The sequence below is a fragment of the Centrocercus urophasianus genome, unplaced genomic scaffold (assembly GCF_019232065.1).
Source record: "Centrocercus urophasianus isolate 14NV4802_14NV808 unplaced genomic scaffold, USGS_Curo_1.0 seq_19, whole genome shotgun sequence".
NCBI lineage: Eukaryota > Metazoa > Chordata > Aves > Galliformes > Phasianidae > Centrocercus > Centrocercus urophasianus.
Window position 1 is genome coordinate 14,315,513 of NW_024884744.1, and position 20,121 is coordinate 14,335,633.

At 37.2% G+C, this 20,121-nt stretch overlaps 1 protein-coding gene across 1 annotated transcript; it reads right to left on the bottom strand.

Annotated features, from left to right (window-relative positions):
* Positions 1-1,803: 1,803 nt before the first annotated feature.
* Positions 1,804-19,482, bottom strand: DAW1 (dynein assembly factor with WD repeats 1). Its single transcript, XM_042820890.1, has 14 exons — positions 19,306-19,482; positions 19,007-19,193; positions 18,697-18,769; positions 15,879-16,023; positions 12,525-12,583; positions 11,741-11,863; positions 10,265-10,364; positions 9,871-9,978; positions 8,666-8,772; positions 6,467-6,569; positions 4,979-5,093; positions 4,304-4,380; positions 2,924-3,086; positions 1,804-2,279 (listed from the first exon to the last, which is right to left on the bottom strand). Exons 1-14 carry the CDS (start codon positions 19,480-19,482, stop codon positions 2,245-2,247), a joined length of 1,572 nt encoding a protein of 523 aa, XP_042676824.1. The 3' UTR covers positions 1,804-2,244.
* Between the last annotated feature and the right edge of the window lie 639 nt (positions 19,483-20,121).

The window sequence follows — 20,121 nt, forward strand, 5'->3', positions numbered from 1 at the left end:
ACAAGTCTGGCTGAGGGGTACTGTGCCCTCCTCCCCTTCCTCCCAGCTTCAGCTGAAAATCAGACAGAACGGTGCAGCAAACTGGAAAAACATAACCAGGCAGGATACATTTCATACCCTTTCACTAACCACCCAGGAAATGCAAGTAATCCTACAGGAAGAGCTGAAAAGGAAGTTCTCACAAATTACCACTTCCAAAGCCTGAGTGGGTATGACTGCAATTATTGTCATTTATTCAGTAAAGGCTTTGAATCCCAAGAGATAAAAAAGCATACACCAAGAGCCACTACACCTCATATGCTTACATTGAAAATCCTTGTCCTAGTCTTGCAAGATATATGTTCTGCCCTGGAAAACTATCTGATAAAATAAATTTATATTTCCACAACAGTAACTGCTGGAATGATTCAGAGATTGAAAGGACAGAAATAATAAAGCAAATCTGATTTCTACTGTGACAGCACACCTTGCGAGCTTCCTGCAGTAATGCTGTTCAGTAACATTGCAGGGGGTGAAATTGCTGCGTTACAGGAAGATACAGAAAATCTCACTCTGCTCCAGCAGCCCTGTGATTACAGCGGTGCCTTGGAAAGCACAACGTATGCAGAAGCAAAATGTTGTGATAAGATTAAAAAGGCATAAAGATAATAAAGGTATGAAGATAATAGTAAAGTAAAGGTATAAAGATAATAAAGTTAGAGCACACACATGAAATTTTGGTTGTGGAAATGGAAGTAAAATCAGGGGAGCAGATCAACCTGATTTCACTGGCAAAGAATGGTTTCAGGATGATGAATCTATAGAATGCACTGCTAATGTTCATAATGTATTAAATCTACCTTAAGGTGCAGAAACCATTCATATGATGGTGTACTGGAAAGTACTGTTTAAGGTTTTATGAGTCAGCACACTTTTCAGCTGTGCTGTGAATCATACGAGATGTTAAAGCATTTCACATTTGAGCAAGAAGCCCAGATAACTTAGACTGAAAAGCACTCCTATTCACTCAGCAAGTCTAGAGAGAAACAGAAATAAAGACCAGGGAGCATCCCAGTCCAGTGCTCAGTTTGTAGAACCACAAACCAGTCACAATTTTGTGGTAAAAAAATATGGCAAGACCTGGAAGTCAAACACTACCACAGATGTTTGATTCATTGAGAATCTAGCATAGCATAAGAGAAAAATTAGAATAGAAAGCAGAAAAGAACACAACCTAAAAGATTAAGCAAAAATGTACTTCCAAAGAAAGTTTATGCTCAGAATCCACTTCACAGCTCATGTCGTGATCCTTAGCTCCAAATCTTTGATGCGCAGTTTTTCTTTACACTGGCTGTATTCAGAGTCACCACTTAAACTATCTTTTGTTTTACTGCACAGAAGAATGGAAGAATGGAGGATGAGCAAAGACAAATGAAAAGACGTGGGCAAGCGGTGTAAATAGCAGGCAAGCAGTAGTTTAATAGTAATGCAGCTCACAAATGGTAGCTAATGTTTGCTCCTGGAAATATCAAGCAGGACATTATATTACAAGTAAAAAAACCCAAAAAACAAAAAACAAAAAACAAAACCTAGCATTTTAACTCAATATTTTCATAAAAATTTTTTTTAAAAGTCCTCAAAACGGGTATCTAACAACACATCTTTCACTCTTGAGAGTACAGTAGTGCTGTTTAATTTTATGTTTATTTAAAAGGTTACAAGGAAACAATGACACAGGAGAAACAAAGAAACAGGAGCATCCTACTGGATTCATTGATACACAGCTTCTCTCAGATAACTGACAATGGAGCCAGTGGCATTGTGTGAAAAGGCAACAGGCAGGAAACAGGAACAAAGAAAGCATTCCATTTAAAGAGGAATGAAAAAAAGATCTTTTTTTTTTTTTTACTGTGAGGTTGATAAACAGTAGAGCACGTTGCCCAGAGAAATTGTTGAATCTCCATTCTTGGAGATATCCAAAAGTCACTGTTGTGTTCCTGGGCAGCATGCTGAGCTCACACTGCTTTGAGCAGGATTACTGGACTAGCCAATCTCTAGAGGGCTCTTTGAAATTTAACTGTTCTGTGAATCTTTAGCTACCAGGAATCAGCAATTCAAACCTACAAAAACTGAAGTAACTTGGCTACTTGAGCAGAGCAGAAACACAACAAATGACTAAAAGTAAAGCATATCTGAAACTGAGTTTATTGACTACGGAACTCAGGATGTAGGCACATACCACACTGGATCTTTCCTTGTCTTCAGTCAGTGCCATACTCTACAGGTGTTATCCTTGCTCCCTAGTAATAAACACATTTTGAGGGAATTATTTAGCTGTATTGCAGAACACACTCAACTTTGTTAACAACTCAGTTGACCAGCTACCTGGAAAACAGAGAAACCAGAAGGACAATATTTTTCTGTCCATGACTAGCAAAAGACAGCAGGCCCTGCAGCAGTATTTTTCACTGAGATCATCTTGCACGTGGATATTTAGGGGGTTCAGTGCAAAGGTCCAAGTGGTCACAAAACCTGCTCACATTTTCCCACACAGGGAATTTTTGTCTGAAGTAACTGAAACCTGAACAGGCTGCGTTGTTCTGTAACCAGAAGGTGTGCTCTCATTAGAAAAAGCATTGCATCTTCCTCATCCAGAACTCCCTCACAGTAGCTCAGTACAAGAGCATGACTTAGACACTGCTCTGTGGCTACTACTTGCCAACAGGTGCTTTGGTACAATTTTTTTCACAGCCATATTCATTTAAGCTTCAGTTCCAAAGTAAGTTATAGCTTTTCTTGACTGTATCTAAGCAATTGTTGGCAACTTACATTTGGGAGTGGCCCCACAACACTTTGCAGACTCTATTTTTTTCAGCACAATAAAATTGAAAACGTGTTTCAAAACAAAGGAAAGAAAAAAGATAATTTGGGATACATTAGTTACCTGTAATGATTGTATTGCCTTTGTAATTGAAAGCACAGGAGAATATTTCGTCAGTGTGGCCCTCTAATATCTGAAGGCAGTGTCCAGTAGCAGCATCCCAGAGTCGAGCTGTCTTATCACAGCTGGCTGTTAGAATACGATTGCCCTTAGGGTTGAAACATATCTTTAAAAAATACAGAAAATAATTATATTACTTACCATGTTAACATGCCTGGAAAAGGAAGCGTATCTAGAGATTAGAAAATGAAAGCAGAAGACAGTAAATAATGCAGTCAGTTTTTCTGCTAAAATTAGCATCGCCACTGGCAGAATTATGTGGCTGGAAATTTTGTACAAAGGTCCATATATAATGACCACACAAAAGGATCAAGATTTCAGATCATTATCCCCCAAGATCAGAATTGCTGTTGTTGTAACAACTTCATTTAAACATTATCACTATTTCAATGTAAAATATATGCATATTTTGTGAACATCTTTTTTAAACAATATATGTATCTGTAATATCCAAACTCCCACTGAAGGCAACTTATTCTTCAGTATGTCTTCATATTTTGTTAAAGGTTCACTCCCTAAATTGCATGCATTTCCTGATAATCAGATTTATACATATTTTTTAAGAACTAACCAGACAATATCAGGTTTATTATATAATGCATTATTGCTTAATTATTAAGGGCAAAATGCCTGTTTCCCTGAATAACCATCCCAAGTGATCACAGCTACACAGAACATCTGCACAAACAGATTACCTTTTCAGCATGCTCCCAGATAAGTGGATTCTCACTCGCAGCAAAGAAATCATACCAGCCCTGAGGATCCTGATGGATACACTCCCTAGCACTCACACTCTCACAGTACATACACTGCATATTTACATGAAAGCTATTCATTTGAAAGAATAAGGAAAACTCACAAGCATTAAATAACATTTTTAAAAATAATATTCAAACTTCTGGAAGCAGCTAAATTCATTTGGAGCTGAACTTCAGCATCTACAGCTGAGCTCTACAAGTCTTTCAGTGAAGTTCATGAGTGAACTCAAGACCAAGTGGATCTTGAAATGGGCTCTGAACTTCCAAGTGTCTTAGGCACCATGTATTTTCCCACAGAAATATGCTCTTTTGTTTCCATTCCATAAATCAGGTGTGCAGAGAAACAAAAGCAGTAAAGAGCAGGAGGTCTGGTGGAAGTGAGCGATAAGGGTGATGCTAAAAATCTCAGAAGGCAGTAGCCTTCTTCACCAAGATACTCAAATGCTTGTGCTCGTTCTTTAACAGTATTTCTGTTAAAAATACTGTTTAGTATTTTTACTAATTAGCGTTGGCTTGGATGTTACACATAATTAAATTAGAAAAGGTAAGATCACATACAACTTACCTTTGAAATCTCACCTCCATGCCCTTCTAGTTTTGCAATGCACTTTTTTGTTTCTGCATTGTAGACTCTTCCTGATCCTGTTGTAGTAGATTAGGAGCTATTTGTTGTTGTTAAGTATGCATTTAAATAAGAACACAGTAGTAAGACCAGAAGGACTATATCCTCAGGTTTGATTTCAAAGGAAATACATGACAATCTTAACACGCTTTCTTTCAAACATTATTTCAGATATACATTCCATTTAGTAAGCTATTAATTATATTTAATAAGCTACTGATTGCATTTCAGAAAACTTTTTATATTGTCTTAAGCATTAATTTTGTAACTACAGCAGATGAGATCCTAATAGTGCTCCCCATCATCTGGTAACCTGTTCCTGAAAGTGCAAAACCAAAATAATGTGGGAAGAGAACATGGTATTATCATTATGTGCAGATGAATACAGAAAATCATTTATTGTGATTCCTAAAAAAAAAAAAAAAAAAAAAAAAAAAGTAGGCATGATAAACAGTGAAAATTTTCATTGGGGAGAAATTCCAAAGTTTAAGCAAAACTTTCCATAATGCAACAAACAGAATCTGACCTATAGTTCCAACTCATAATACTCTGCTTTGATCAAGCAAACAAAGGAAAGGACAAAGATATTTTCATAGTAGTTCCAGTCACTTCACTTACCATCAGCAGAGGCGGTTGCAATACGCTGGCCAGCATAATCAAAGCAGACATCCATTATTTCATCACTGTGACCTGTTAAAGTTGCTATATGTGCACCAGTCATAGCGTTCCACAGCTGCATAGGCAAATAAAGGCTATTTTTTTTTTTGCTTATTTTGACTAATGTACTTAATAGATAGCTAGTTGATCAATTAAGTGACATGTATAAGTACTTTCTGAGGCCTGAATGAATGTATTAACATGAAACCTGGATATAAATCAATAAAGAGTCATGGTTTTATCAGCTTAATGAAGCACTGCATATTTTGTATTTCAGTGTATTGATTTCAATGAACCTTAAAAATACATAATTATTCAATCAGACTTCACTGAAATGAAAAACTCATGAAGGAACTCAAAGGTTTTGCATTCAGTTACAAATTCTTTAAGGAATCGTATGTATTAGTTTAAAATAATGTTCTTCCATTTAGAAAATACAGAGTTTTATGTATCAATAAGACAATGAGAAAGCTTCCATAAAAAACTGAACAGAAAAGAATTCAAAAGATACAGCAAAGAGATACAAGAGCCCAAATTGAGGAAAAGAATAATTGTCTGTCTAAAGCGCTACAATATGCTTGTGCTACCTAAAGAAAGTGAAGAGCAGGTGGCTTTTTTTTTTTCCTTTTTTTATTTTCCAAAATATGAGCATTTTGAATACTTGTGGTTGGGAAGGTGACTGCACCACACTTAAAAACATCTCTCTGTATGATACTCCAATAATTTATCCTGAGGAATGTCTTTCACAGTGTCCAGCTATTACACATGGTATAGTGGGCTCAGAAGAAAATCAGACATTTGATTCCTACATACTCTGAATCTCTTCTGATTCTGAAGAGCTAGATTTTGGAAAAGTTACAGCTTTGTCTGTTTTACAGCAAGTAAAACAAAGATGCCATAGATTTGGGTGCTCGTTTTTAAATGTTGGCACAGTACATTTGTCAAACTGCTGAGCACCTCCTTGTCAATATTATTTCAATTGTATTCAGATGAGAAATGGACAATCTCTCACCACTGAAACATAATCCTTCTGCAGTTTAACACTAACAATCACAGGCATTCATTAGAAACAATCCAAATGAAGAACTAGCTCCTAGTGACCTGCAAAAAGTCACATGTGATGTTTGTGACAGAAGTATCATGGGAAAAAAAATAAAAAGAGTAAGACTCAAGGACATGAACTGCAAAGTAGTCCTTTTTTGCACTGAAAATATAAATAAGTTGTAATGGCCAACGCTCACCCTTTAGTTTAGCTTCACTGGGTGAAATTATTAACTTCACTGTCATTAACTTACATTAAAGTGTTTTAAATAGTCGAACGTGCTTTTCTGAACAAAAACAGGGACTCACCAACTTCTATACAAAAACAGACAAATTATTCAATGCATTATAATGCATAATAAAAAAGCTTATGTACTTGGGTGTTCAGTGCATCCTCAACTTTCTTACCATGCATGTTTTGTCCATTGATCCAGTGACAATAAGAGAACAGTCCCAGTTGAATTGTGCACTGCTAATTTCTCCTCGATGGCCTATTAAAATATGCAACATCCTGCAAAAAAGAGAATTCATATATTTTGTGTATATTTTGATATATCAATATAAGTTATAACCAAGCTTACAAAATGTCATAGGTAAGGTGTCAAATCTTCCCTATGGTAGCCATTAAAGCAATCAAATGGAGTGGTGCAGCTCATTTAGCACCCCAGTACTGCATTAGTTCCATTTTTACTCCTTGAGTAAATAATCAAATGAAAGAGTCCTCCCTTTCTTCTGTTCCAAAACTGCTTTTAAGACTGTATTGACAGTGAAATGACTTTTCAGTGCCAGAGATGGATTTATTCTGTTCATCTAGATACAAAGCACGTATACCAAGTTTTTTCACATTACTCTCCCAATATTCTGCTTGAATTAACTATAAACAGTGTCTTTTCAAAACTCCATATCACTAACTACTCAATCTAAATCTTTTATAAAATCCAATGAAGGTCCAATGGAACTTAATCAGGTACTTAACATGAGCTTGTACCCAAGTAACAGGCAAATGACAGCCAAACTGAAATATGATGTCTAATCTTCATTAATCCTAAACTGTTTGCTGCTCAAGGACTGACAATACTAGTTCCATGAAATTGTTCAAACAGCTTCAGCTGAATAGAGTGGTACAATTAGCCACTATTGCTTACTACGAATTAATGAACCCTATAAAGCATTGAATGGTGAAAATGATTAATTGGTGTGTATATTAAAGGATTAGATTCTATCATTATGTTAATAATATTGTACCGTTAATAGAAAATAGCTTCAACTAAAGGATAAACTAATGACTAGAAAAACAACCAAATGAGTTTAAGTATCTGAAATCTTCACATGCGATGTGTAAGGGTAACTAAATTAATATAAATGCTAAATGAACAGTTCATAAAGCAAATCTCTAGAGCAACTGAATCCTCTACTTGTTTGACAACAAAAGCTCAATTATATTCATGTTGTTTTGTAGACTCTTCTCTTTTTAACAATGTGAAGCTTGTATTCTACAGATCTTTCTACAGTAATACCAAATAAACAAACAGAGAGCAGCGAAATTCAGAATTTTGTGAACATATTATTTGGCCAGCAGGATTGCTGTTACTGTAATAGCTAATACCCAAAATATTTAATCTTGAAAAGGTTTGAAAAACTTTGATTTCCAAATCTTGAAAAGACAATCCATGGCCTAAGTGTAAATCTCCACTGAATAAGCAGAATAAATAGCACAGAACCATTATCTATCGGATTTAGAATTAGGAAGAACCCAGAAAACATACTGGTGAAATGCCATGTAAAACGTTCCATTTAAATGGGAACACATTGGGTTTTTCTCCAAGACATCACTATACACACACTTTTATTTACTAATTTCAGAGATATTTCGCTTGTTTTCACAAAGAAAAGAAAAAAACAAAGCAGTTATACCTCTAAAAAAATAATAGAATATTTATCTTCATAAATTACCTTGTCAATAATCAGAACAATTATTTTGTTATTCTGCTTACAATGAGTTTCCAGTTGAAAAAAACACGAGGATTTATCAGGGTAATACAACAAGCTCATATTTAGTTATTTAATTATTATTTGTTGGCATTATAATCTAGACATTTTGTTCTCTACAGTGAGTGGGATCAAATTTTCTCCTCTTCATAAATATATACTGACATACAGGAGTGTGAGGAGAAAAGTGGACCATCTGTTACTTAAAGTCAATGTGACTACACAAATTTTCCATGAAATATGATAGTTTTTTAAAAATTATTATTATTTTAACTTAAATAGTCGGTTCCATCTAGAAATTCTAGACACCGACAAAACCACAAGTTTCCATGCTGATGAAATATTTTCCTGTTTGGAGCGTCCACTATGGTCTGCCCATTGTGTCTGCCTCCTCAGTGCTCACACATCTAAACCTGTTGCATACAAAAGCAGTTGGTGAGAGCACTTCTTTCTAGAAGAACAAAGGGAACTGAATAAAAAAATGAAAAGATGAAGTAATACATACTCTAAAAAAGGCAAAAATACACCGTCTGTAATTTGTTTCATTTGTTCAACATTTTCTCTCTCATTTTTCATTAAATATGCAGTGTAAAATGATATTTATTAGTACTTTAGTACCTGCCAGTGACAACATCCCACACTCCTACTGTGCAGTCAAAGGAGCCGGTGATAATCCTGTCTCCAGCGGTGTTAAAAGACAATGCAACAATTTCTGCTGAGTGACCCTAAGAGAATTTTAAAAAAGGAGTTTGGGAATGCAAATACCACTTTTCTATTAACTTCTTAACTTTTCAGCAGCACAGTTCTTCACCACTTCAGAATATTATTTACTGTCTTGCCCAGTATATCACAATTTTAACAGAAAGCTCTATTGGACAGTGAGTCAATATCCCAACACCTGAAAAAATCAGGCACACTGCTTAAGCAGTGAGCAATTGCTGGTGATAGGTGAATAACCAGAGAAGTGACTGATATTTTCCATATTTCATTTGAGGAGAATCACGTTTGTTCACCAATGCATACTGAAATCAGATGATTCATTTACAGTAAATTACGGTATGGCCTGTCTCTGGTCTCAGTGGAGAGGCTTGGAAAAATGAGCATAAGCATATTTTTGCATTCATGTAAAATGTGTACATACTTGTACATTCACACATTCCACTGCTCTTTTCTCTCCTAAGGGCTCTGAGAGAAAGCCAAAGGGAAGAAAATGCCTCCCCCGCTCTATAGGCCACCTACACAAAGGAAGAAGCTGGTACTCTATGTACTACCTAGGATTTAATCAAGAAAAATTGGAAACAATGCCAGCCAATCATAACAAGTAAAATCCTAGCAAATCATGTAGAGCAAAAAGAAATCGTAATCTACTGGTAACTGAATAGTATTCTTCTGCTTGTAGAGCAAAGATAAATCACAACCTACGGGTAATTGGATGGCTTTCTCATGCTGATGTTTACAGGAAGATAATCTGCAGATGCAACCTCTGACACTGATTTTTCTTAGAGTTATTTTATGTTACTTCAGAGGAGGTGATAAATTGTTGTATAGCAACATTTTAGTTAGCAGTGGAAGGCATTCCATCCTATAAAAGTAATGTCACTGAAATGAGAAGACCTGTCTTTTGATAAATAGGACTCCTTAAAAAACACCATGTTCTTATCATTCTCTTCAAGTTTTCCTGATGTTTTCTAACTGTGGTCACTATGGGACTACCTGGTAACAGAAATTCTCAGAACGTTTTGAAACTGTAACAATATTTTGTGAGACAGAAAATTTTCTTAAAAGCAAGAACAACTTTAAAAACATAAAGAATGAAAACATACTCTTAAAGTAAATACTACTTCTCCTTTCTCTATATCCCATAATTTGGCAGTGGTATCCATGCTTCCAGTTGCCACCAACGTGCTTTGAAGATTAAACGATAAACATACCTATAGCAAGAAACATTGAAGAGAAAAAAGTGGGAAAAGGGAAAGCAGATAATTTCTATACATTTTCTCAAAAGAAAGTCAAAATATTTCTAAACAAGAGAACAGTCTGAACTAATTTAATAGTTCATGACTTACAGAAATACTACAAGGCTCTTCTGACTGTTCATTTGGAATGCAAAAAACCCTTACTCCAAAGCTCCTGCTTAAATCCACTGGACTCAGAGACATGGAACCCAAAGACATGCATGGTGTCATAAAGGAATAAGAAATATCCTTTCACACTCACTATTTCTGCAGTATGTCCTCTGAAAGTATGATAACATTTTCCTGTTTCAGTACTCCACAATTTGCAGGTTTTATCAAAAGATCCAGTGGCAATCTTGTCACTAAATGGAAAAGCACTGTTTTTATTTAGAAGAAAAAAATCTAACTTCAAAGACTCACAGTAGAACTCAGAGCAACAATATCTAGTCTTCAAAGCATGAAAGTATATTTCTTCAAACTCTTGCTTTTAGTTTAGCAATAGTTTATGTTCATTAAATAGCAACGGTTCCTGTGTAGATTTGCAAAGCAGAGAATGGCAGCTGGGACCTTCTCTGCCTCTGCTTGTGTGAACATAATGAAGGGCAACTGCCACCACTTCAGCCAGCAGCCATTCCCTTTGTGCAGCTCAACGTGAGACAGAGGTGAATGAATCTGGAGTTCCTTGCAGAAAATTGCATGAAAGGCTTTATGCTCTCACATGCATTCTGCTGTACTACAAGATCCCAGAGCAGGATTTCACAAACAGAAGTTGCATTAAGGAGAAAAAATAACAGATAAACTATGAGTAACATTAGTCATGAAGTTTTCTGCTGTACCTCCAGAAGTATTTAAAAGCTGCCTTATTTCAACTAGTAGGGTTGGTTTGTTTGTACACTGTTAGAATCTGCTTTTTATAAGTAGAAGAGAGGGTGAGCTCTGCTCCCACTTAAGAGCGCAAGAGTTGTGAGTAGTTGCAGCTAAAATAGAATTGAAGTGAGGTGCCAAAAAAATGTAGCAAAAGAGATGGTATTGGAGCCTAAAGATTAGTAGCAAAAAGTTGTTTTTTAATTTAAATTTTAATTTAAACGTAGCTCAAGGATCCCCCTCAGGATGCATCATTTCTACATTTCTATGTTATAGTCTAGCCACTGATCTTTGCACAGATTTTTGTCATACATCAGTTCCTGTGAACTATATAAAACAAACAGGAAATAATTTCTATCTCATTTTGAAAAGAGGCAAAATGATTTACTTATACAAAAGCTCCCTAATGCAGAAAATTACAAGAAAACTTCAGTATGCAAAGAAATTCCCTTCATCTAACAGGTGACAATTTTGACCTAAGGCAAACAGTAACTGCATAAAACAGAAGATGCACGTATGCATATTTGATATCCATACAGTGGCACCCTGTGGATTCTATAGAAACTACTCATCTCTGACACATTTGTATTATGTCTTAAATCACAGTGAATGCTTAATATGCATGCAATACAAAAAATGGAAAATCCACTTTTGTTATGATTTTATTTTTCCTTAACTGAAGTAACAAAAGCTTTGAATTTCTAAATATACTTTAAGCAGAAAATGTTCCTAAATGTATAAATGTATATACAAATAACATACATCCTACGGTGATCAGCTGCAGTTGAACTTTTCCAACTTAGAATCTGAACTGAGACAGTCCATCTTATTTTAAATTATCAATTATGATTTATCTTAGAGAAAATGTATTTACCCATAGGGATTATTAAAAGCTATTGCATAAACAACGTTTTTGTGTCCCTCTAGTGTATGCAACTCTTCTCCTGACGCAGTATCCCATACTTTGCAGGTTCTGTCATAGCTTCCTGTGATAAAGCTAAAACAAAGAGAAATTTATTTACTGTGAATACCATACTGTTCCTGTACTTACTCAAATAAGTGACTTCCACAGACTTCAGTTATCTTTATCTCAGACTCCAAATCTTTTCATTATTTCTAAAGTACTGACTAATGACCACAGAGGTGGTTCTTCCTTCTTCTTTGTAATATTAGCGATAAAAAAACCCTTGTTTCAAATCTTTAGTATATTTAATTAAAACACAAGCTGCTGTTTTCAGATTTTCAAGACACAAATCAAAAAACAATTAGGCAGAGGCTCTTAGTGAAATCAGTCACGACAGAATTCCACAACAGTGAAAGCCCCAAAGAGTTTATGCCAATGACTTTCTGAGCTTTTAGTGATACTTGCTCTGTTGCCACCAAGGTCCTTTTTTATGAAATATGGTAATCATCGATAACTGTCATCTTGGAAGAAGAAAAAGACATCAGCTGAATCTCACCCACTATATTTTGGCATCTCCCATTGGTTCTTCTATAGAAGATGAAAATCTAATCCCCAATCACACCTGAAGTTGTTCATAAACAGCAAAAAGATGCAAGCACTGAATTTCACTTACAATTTAATTCACTTACAATTTAATTTACAAGTACAAGACTTGAATTAGGTATTACATATTTAAAATCTTAAAAGAACTTACCGGGAACCAGATTTGTTGAATGCTACATTTGTCAGTGGCAATATATGTGCCCTTAGTACCTGAAATAGAAGGGGAAGGGCACAAGAGAGGAAAATATTTATATATATAAGAAAGTATATTTTAAAAACAAGTAAAAAATCAAATTCCTCAAAATATTCAATAGGCCAGTATTTTCTCCTCCTCCTTTCAGATTAGCAGTTATGTCTGTAATGTATCAACCCCTCATTGAAACAAAGGCAAAACAAAAACCACCCATGCCTCAGCAGATTATTGCTGCAGATATTACATGGTATTGATTTCAGATTCTTATTTCACCTGAATGAAGTGCCTTTTCCCAATGTTTACTTCTCCTCTGCTCTCTCTGAGACCAGTGAAACAGCCCTAGGCCATGTCTGAAAGGCCAAAAACAAGTGCCTGGTGACATCATTGATGAAAAAATATGACAATTAAGCCTTAGATAGTAAAACAACAAATCTGACTGAACTGAGTATTTTGAAATATGTACGTCATACTTAGGATGCTTTTGGCTATTATATGATTTTGTTTCCAAAAACAGAAAGAACAAAAACAGATTGCAGCTCTATCTTATGAGATCATGACAGAAAAGCATAGAGAACCATAACAAAGTTACTTATCCAAACAAAATTCAAAGAAGGGACTTAAAATGGATTTCTGCCTTTTTTGTTTAGGTTACAGAGTCTACTGTTTTTCTAACATTGTTTCAAAGACCCTTTAATCAGACAACTATATGTGCTTCAAATACATTACCCTGTACCTACAGTAGCAGACTGAAGTCTACAAGCATATATAAAAATAGTTTCAGCTAAAAGTCAGTGTGTCACAATACTTTGAAAATGACAACGAAGGAATGTTTGACTGACTAACATGTAGCATTTGTTTAGATTTGAACAACTTAAGCCTACTACAAGCTTAAGTCTGAAGAGTAATATTATAATAACATGGGAAATCACAGCATCTGCTAACAGGGAAGGAGTGTTAAAAGTACAGCAGTGGTCCACTAGGTCTTCTCTGCAACACCATGAATGAAGAAGACATTTATGAGCAATGCTATTTAATCACTGACACATTACCACAATCTCTAGCTTTCTTAGCTGCCTGTCTCAGAGAGGAAAACAAAGGAAGGTCAGAGATGTTCAAGTCAGAAAAGTAGAAACTGATGGAAGGGAAATGACAATGATCAGGCAAAGGAGAGAGAGAGATACAGAAAAGGTAGGCTAACGTTAAATTTCAGATCACAGAATTAACACTATTCTTTCAGCTTCCAGTGCTGTAGTAGCTTCAGTCACCGAACTCCAAGCCTGCAAGAACAGCTTGTGCAAATGATGTAATAATCAAATCCTAGGTTGATATTAAAAACATACCTCAGTTCTGCAAGTTACAGCAGTCCCTAATGTATGCCAATCAGTATGGCATGCCATTGCTACCCAGCAGTTTCAAATCTGGGAGCTTGTTACCATGGCTTGCTTCTCTGTGGGGTGCCCAACAAAACACTATTGCCACAATTACTGGAAATAACAAAAGGATGGGTTTACATCAGTGCCTATCTGCCCTCTTAAGATTATGCTCTTGTGCAACGGGAAAAAATATTTATTTCCAAACAATGCAAACACTGAACATCGTTTTGGGAAAGAAAAAAAAAAATCTTGCTCATACTGATCTCCTGTATTAGTATTTTGGAGAAGTCTGAAACTTGTGTTTCATTTACATGCACAGAAAAGTATGTACTTCTAGCTACTTGAGAGAAAGAATTAAGCCACAACTGATTGGATTTCCCTGCTTGGAGTATTTCCAAATTAATCAAACATAGTTCTACACACAACAAACAAGAAGTACATTATTTATTCTGAAATTTGGATGTGCAATTGAGTATTTGTCAGTCTCTGTGATGAGCCAAAAAAAATGTAAAATGTTGTGAAAATAAAGTCATTAGCACAGCTGAGGGCATACCTTAAGCACAAGAAAGGCTTAAAATTTAAGAAGCCTTATTATACACACAATGCTCTGTTTTCAAGGTTGAATGTACAGATCTTTTGTATTATTTACTCAGAAGTGCAATTCTGGTCAGAAGAATCGAAATTATAATACGTTGTATGTATATGGCAACATTTCAAGTTCTCCCTTCTCCCTCTTATGTTTAGGGTAACAAGCAGTACTGACCAGCAATTTTTAACAGCTAGACATTGCCATCTGCTGACACAATAAAGGCAGAACATCTAATTATTTCTGATTGCAACATGCAATCTCTAGAAGTAATTTTATTTTATTTTGCACAGTTAAATACAGTTAAGTTTACTGTCTTCTGACAGACTAAATCCTGGATTTGGAGACCCAAAAGGTCGCTCTAGTCATTGCTCTTAAAAAGCTTCCCTATTTATAAAATAAACTTACAAACGGCAATTTGTAAGCTGAGATCAAACCATCAGTATTCAAACATTAACAGCTTAAAAGGAAATCAGTTTAGCACAAAACAGCATGAACACAGTGACTATGATTCCCTTACTCAAAGAAAAGAAACGTGAATGAAGAGTAATGTAGAAGACAAAAATTCCTTAAGCAGTGTTATTATGGGCCTTAGGCCCAACGCTGAGATGATGTTTGGAAGGCTTGGCATATAATTCCCTTAAAATTATCTCCTAGTCTGGTCTGCTGAATAAATTATTATTTTTAAGATCAACAATATTGAGTACATGACTAACATCACCTTTTTCATCAGCTTTCCAAGTACAAAAGATCAAATAACTCTTATTATTTCATGTATTATTCCAGTCCTATGGACAGGATTCACTAAACAAGGCTTTTATGAACCCTAACCTTCTAATCTGCTATTTTAGCCAGTTTGTTGGCTCATCTGTTGGCTGGCAGAAAGTAATGACAACTGGTATGACTGTATGGATCTGAATACCTAAAACAAATACAGGTTCCACAGAATGAAGAACAAGAACACAATTCTATTAAAAATATTCAGGGCCTTTCCCAGCAGCTAATTATTTGGATTCTACTTGCATTCTTTAAACACAACTATGGGTGTTGCTTGTTCACAGGGTCACTTGTAAAGGAAGGTAATTATTTGTCTCACACCCTCATACATAAGCCTGTGTAAATAGTGAGTTGGAACAATTATACCTCTGGCCTTCTGGGGAAATTCCTGACAGGCACAACCAGGCCAGGTTCAGTCTCTCTAAACAGTAGAGAGATGATCAAAAACACCCAAGAAATTAGTCATAAAATCCAAATTTTTGCTGTCAGGTACAACGCACAGCTGTAAAAACATAATCACAACATTTCAAATGAAACCCTCAAAATCTCCAATGTCATTTTAAAGATGTTTCTGACCTTAAAAAGATAGAATTTGTGGTCCTCTTGTTCCCCTAGTTTCTCTTGCAATCTTTGTACTAAACATATAACATGTTCCTTGCAAGAAGCTGTGATTAGAGGTTCTTCTTTTTGAATTTCTTCTACTAAGGCGATGACATCTGTGCTAGTTAAGAAGAAAAAGAAAAGCCTATTTCATCCTCTGGTAATTACAAATACAAGCATAGTATTTCTTGCAGAGAAACTAAAGCAAGGAATTAAACAATATGCATGTATCTCATGGTGTAATGGCTTACAGAAATATGAATAAATCTTTCCTGGTTTCTTTACCTCTGTCCATCTTTAGTAAAGCATTCCACTAAGATTTAACTTTTAAAAATTTTAGCTTGGTAAGAACTTTACTTTCTTGAAGGGTTTCCACAGAGGGTCAGACATGGGATCTGTGCATCCAGAACTGACAGTTTGGGAATGCATATTTAAAGTAAAGTGGAGCTTCATAAATTCCTAGTGAATTACCCATGAAGTAGCAACAACATAAATAAGATGTGGAGAGTGTTAAAATGATCTCTCTTTGTGGCTTCACAAGTGTATGTCTGTTCCTGTAACTTTTATTTATTATAACAACTTCCAAATCATGGTCCACAGTTCACTAGTGCTCACGGAGCACCCAAGAAGTAGTTCATCTTCTCACATCATCAAACTGCTGACTCCTGGCCATCCATGATTAAACAGAGGATTGACAATACCCAGCTGTCAAAACACAAACACACACTTACAACTACTGAGGAAGCCCAGACTTTCAGCCAGCACATAAGTAGAAAATTGACTCCAGACTTCAATGATTTAAGGCCTCTGAACAGGAGACACTAACATCCCCACTAGTCAGTATCTTATTAGTGTTTATACTCTTGCTAATACAAGACAATTTGTCTTTCACAATATGACTCATTTTATCCAGAGTACTGTGCTGAACAGTAGACAAAAGACAAAGTAGACACGCAAAAATACATAATTTTTAAACGTGGATATGTTAGCTTGCATATGGAGGCTACATTGACTACTAATTTTGCCCTCTTGCAAGAACTCTTTCCTATGAGTGTTTGTACTAAGAAAGACAACCATATAACATCATGCCTTTCTGCCTAACAAACTCAATGGATTTTGCCACCGTTAAATAGAGTTGCCATTTTTTTGTTGTTGTTGTTTTGAAATTCTTCCTATGAGAGCTTGCTGAGTAGAGCATAGGTAGACTGTTATGATCAAAACTGTGACTAAGGCTCTTAGCTTTTTTTCTTCTTCATTCTGGTTTCCTAGAGGAAGGACTCACGTGGAAAAAAAACCAGAAGAAACAGTTTGAAATCTGCATAAAACCTGATAAACTTTCCATGGTGTTGGAAGCCAGCAAAAGAGTTCTATGAAAAACTCCACTAGATATGACATGGAAGTTCATGAGTTGTCCCATAACTTTTAGGCGTACAAATATTTGATGTGAGTGAATGGAAGAGCCAGACTTCTTGTAGTGGTGTCAACTGAGAGGACAATGGTCATAAACAAAACAACAAAGCAGGAAATACAGTGTCCATTCAACTCCCTCTCCCCCAGAGACAAAGAAAAGACAAAAACTATTTTGGACACGATGGTGGTCAAACAACAGGACAAGTTTCCCAGAGAAATTGAGGAGTCTCCACCTATCGGGATGTTCAAAATCGAACTACAGAGTCGTGTTCAACCTGCCCTAGTTGCCTGTACTTTTTATGTTCTCAGGAGGTCCTGATCAACCTAAACAATCCTCTGATCCTGTGACATACTACATTCTGTAACTGACTGCACAGCATTGTCAGTAATGCTGGTGCATGAGTTAGATATAGCTGTATTAAAGCAATGTCAGCACAGTAACTTCTTAAGTCGATATTATCAGTGCAACAAACATCTTATTCTTCACAGGGAAGACAGAAGAGCTTCCAGTTGGTGCCTTCCAACTGCCCACAAGCCAGAGCTAGAGGTTTTTGAAGACTGCTCCCTGAACAGTAAACCTCATTTCCTTCCTCATGAAGCTATCTCTGTCTTTTATGTTACTTATGGATATCCTGTTAAACTTCAATCTATACTTTAACACACTCTGCATTTTTAATTCTTCAGTGTGGCCTATCCTTCACTTTTACATACATCACGATCCTGAAACTTCTTTCAATACCTGCAGATGATTAGATCACTGGATTATGTTCTCTTGTTCTTTCAAAGAACCCAACAGCAATTAGGCTCCTAACAAAAGTAAATTGTCTGTTTCATTTCCACACACGATTCTTACTTTCTCCACACAAACACAAGAGAGGAAATTATCTGTCTTATACTACCTTGCTTGTGGTTGTTATGAGGATTAACGAATCAAGAGGAGAGCTGTGAACTGACATCCAGTTAGTTCCAGTGATTTCAGCAGAGGTCATGTAAAGCAGTGTATGGGGATCTGAGTCAGACCAACTTTTTGAAAACACTCTGCAGTAGCATTACAAGACCTAACTGTTGCTCACTGCAGCGTTACAAAGTGAGACACAGAAAAATCACTGTCTCTGATGGCTTGGTATAGGCATCTTGGTAACTAGCATTCTGTGAGAAATACAAGAGGCTCTAACTTTGAACAGCAGCACAAAGCAGGATGGAATACAAAATTTTCTATTTCAAGTGCTAGGAGAATGATTTAACTGTGCATTTTCTTATCTGTGTGTGTGTTTTAGTGAAAAAAGGCATCACTGACATCAATTATGTCTAAAACTGTCAAATACAGTTGTATGTGAATGCTATAAAACAGCAAACAGCTCTGCTTTCTGAAATAAATACTTACTCAGGACTAAGATCAAGTAGATCTATAGATCTGGTCTTCAGCTCACCACCTTCTACATATTCCAGAATAATTCCTTATTGAAAAAAATTAAATAAAAAAGTTATAAACATGTCTTAATTAGATGGTGTGGATTCCATAACGCACACAGTTCCCGTGGCTAGCAGGAGGCCGGGCGCTCATGCAGTGCTGAACAATCCTGAAGAGATAACGGATATTAAACATCCCTACTTAAAATATTTACTCTCCGTTTTCAATTCTAGAAATTAAGGAGGCTTATGAGTTTGGTTGGGTATTTTTTGCGTTATTTCACCAGCGCTCTTTTCAAGCAAGCCGTACTGAAGGCACTCGCTGCAGTTCACTCTCCCCGCGCTGTGGGAAAGCAGCTCGCGCTGCCGGCTGCCCGCAGAGCACCGCGGGCGCCCCGAGCTCCAGCGGGAGGCACAACGCGCCACTTTCCGCTGTGAAACAGCCGCTCTCAGAACTCTGCCGCCCCTCCGCTTCCCGTAGAAAGGATTAACTTGGAAGAACTTTTGCACCGTTCTGCGTGCGGCCAAGGCTGCGAGGCGCCGGGGCAGCCGCAGCACCCACCCCGCGGTGTCACCGCCGCACGTGCACGACCCGCTCCGGCCCGGCGTTCACAGAACACCCGGCGGGAAACCGCTGCTCCCCGCGCGCACACACCCGCTCCGCGCTCACAGGACCAACCCCCGCCCCCCGGCAGCGCCCCGCGAGCCCCAGCCCCGCACCCGGCGGGAAGTAGCGCAGCAGCAGCCGCTTCAGCCCCATCTCCTCCGCCTGGGGCTCGTTACCACGGCAACGGCTAAACAGAGCCTGCGCGCATGCGCCGCCGGCTGCCGTCACCTGGTCGGTGCCGGTATTACCGCTGTGTCCTGGCCGGGCACCTCAGTGTCGGTACTGCAGCGTTTTCTGCCGTCTCCACGCTCAGCTAGTCCTGATCGCCTTGAACACCCCAACAGAAAGCCTTCGCATGTCCTGGCAGGTTAACTGCAGCAAGTTTAACAGCAAACAAGTTTTCATTTCGTGGGTCTCACAGCACACAGCAACGATGGGGCCACCTGGAGGGGGTTCGGATCAGTGTTCAAGCATACGTGACTTCTGCAAAGCAGCTGTGGGGCTCCCTGCAGGTTGACTTTGAAGGCAGCCCTTTGGTCTTGGGAAGCCAGGAAGTTAAACACAATGGCAGTTCCAGGTTTACCGTGTGACACGACTGGAGTTTTGGTTTGATCTTTTGTCTTATTTGTACGTGGAAGGTCAGTTATCTCAAGTCAGATGGGAAATATTTTTATTGAAAGCAATTAATCTAAACAACCTTCCAACAGAACTGACTTAGAACAGTCCTGTTCAAAAATGACTTGGTGGACTCACAGCCTTTTGAATTTGTGTACCACGATACTTATCTGTCCT

Bases quoted from the DNA above. Each gene is read 5' to 3' on its own strand.
- DAW1 (XM_042820890.1), bottom strand. From the start codon at position 19,482: ATGGGGCTGAAGCGGCTGCTGCTGCGCTACTTCCCGCCGGGTGCGGGG. The intron at 6,570-8,665 runs GTACTAAAGTAC...TCTTTTTTGCAG, and splicing joins TGGGATGTTGTCACTGGCAG to GATGTTGCATATTTTAATAG. The intron at 5,094-6,466 runs GTAAGAAAGTTG...TTGCCTATGCAG, and splicing joins CAATGGACAAAACATGCATG to CTGTGGAACGCTATGACTGG.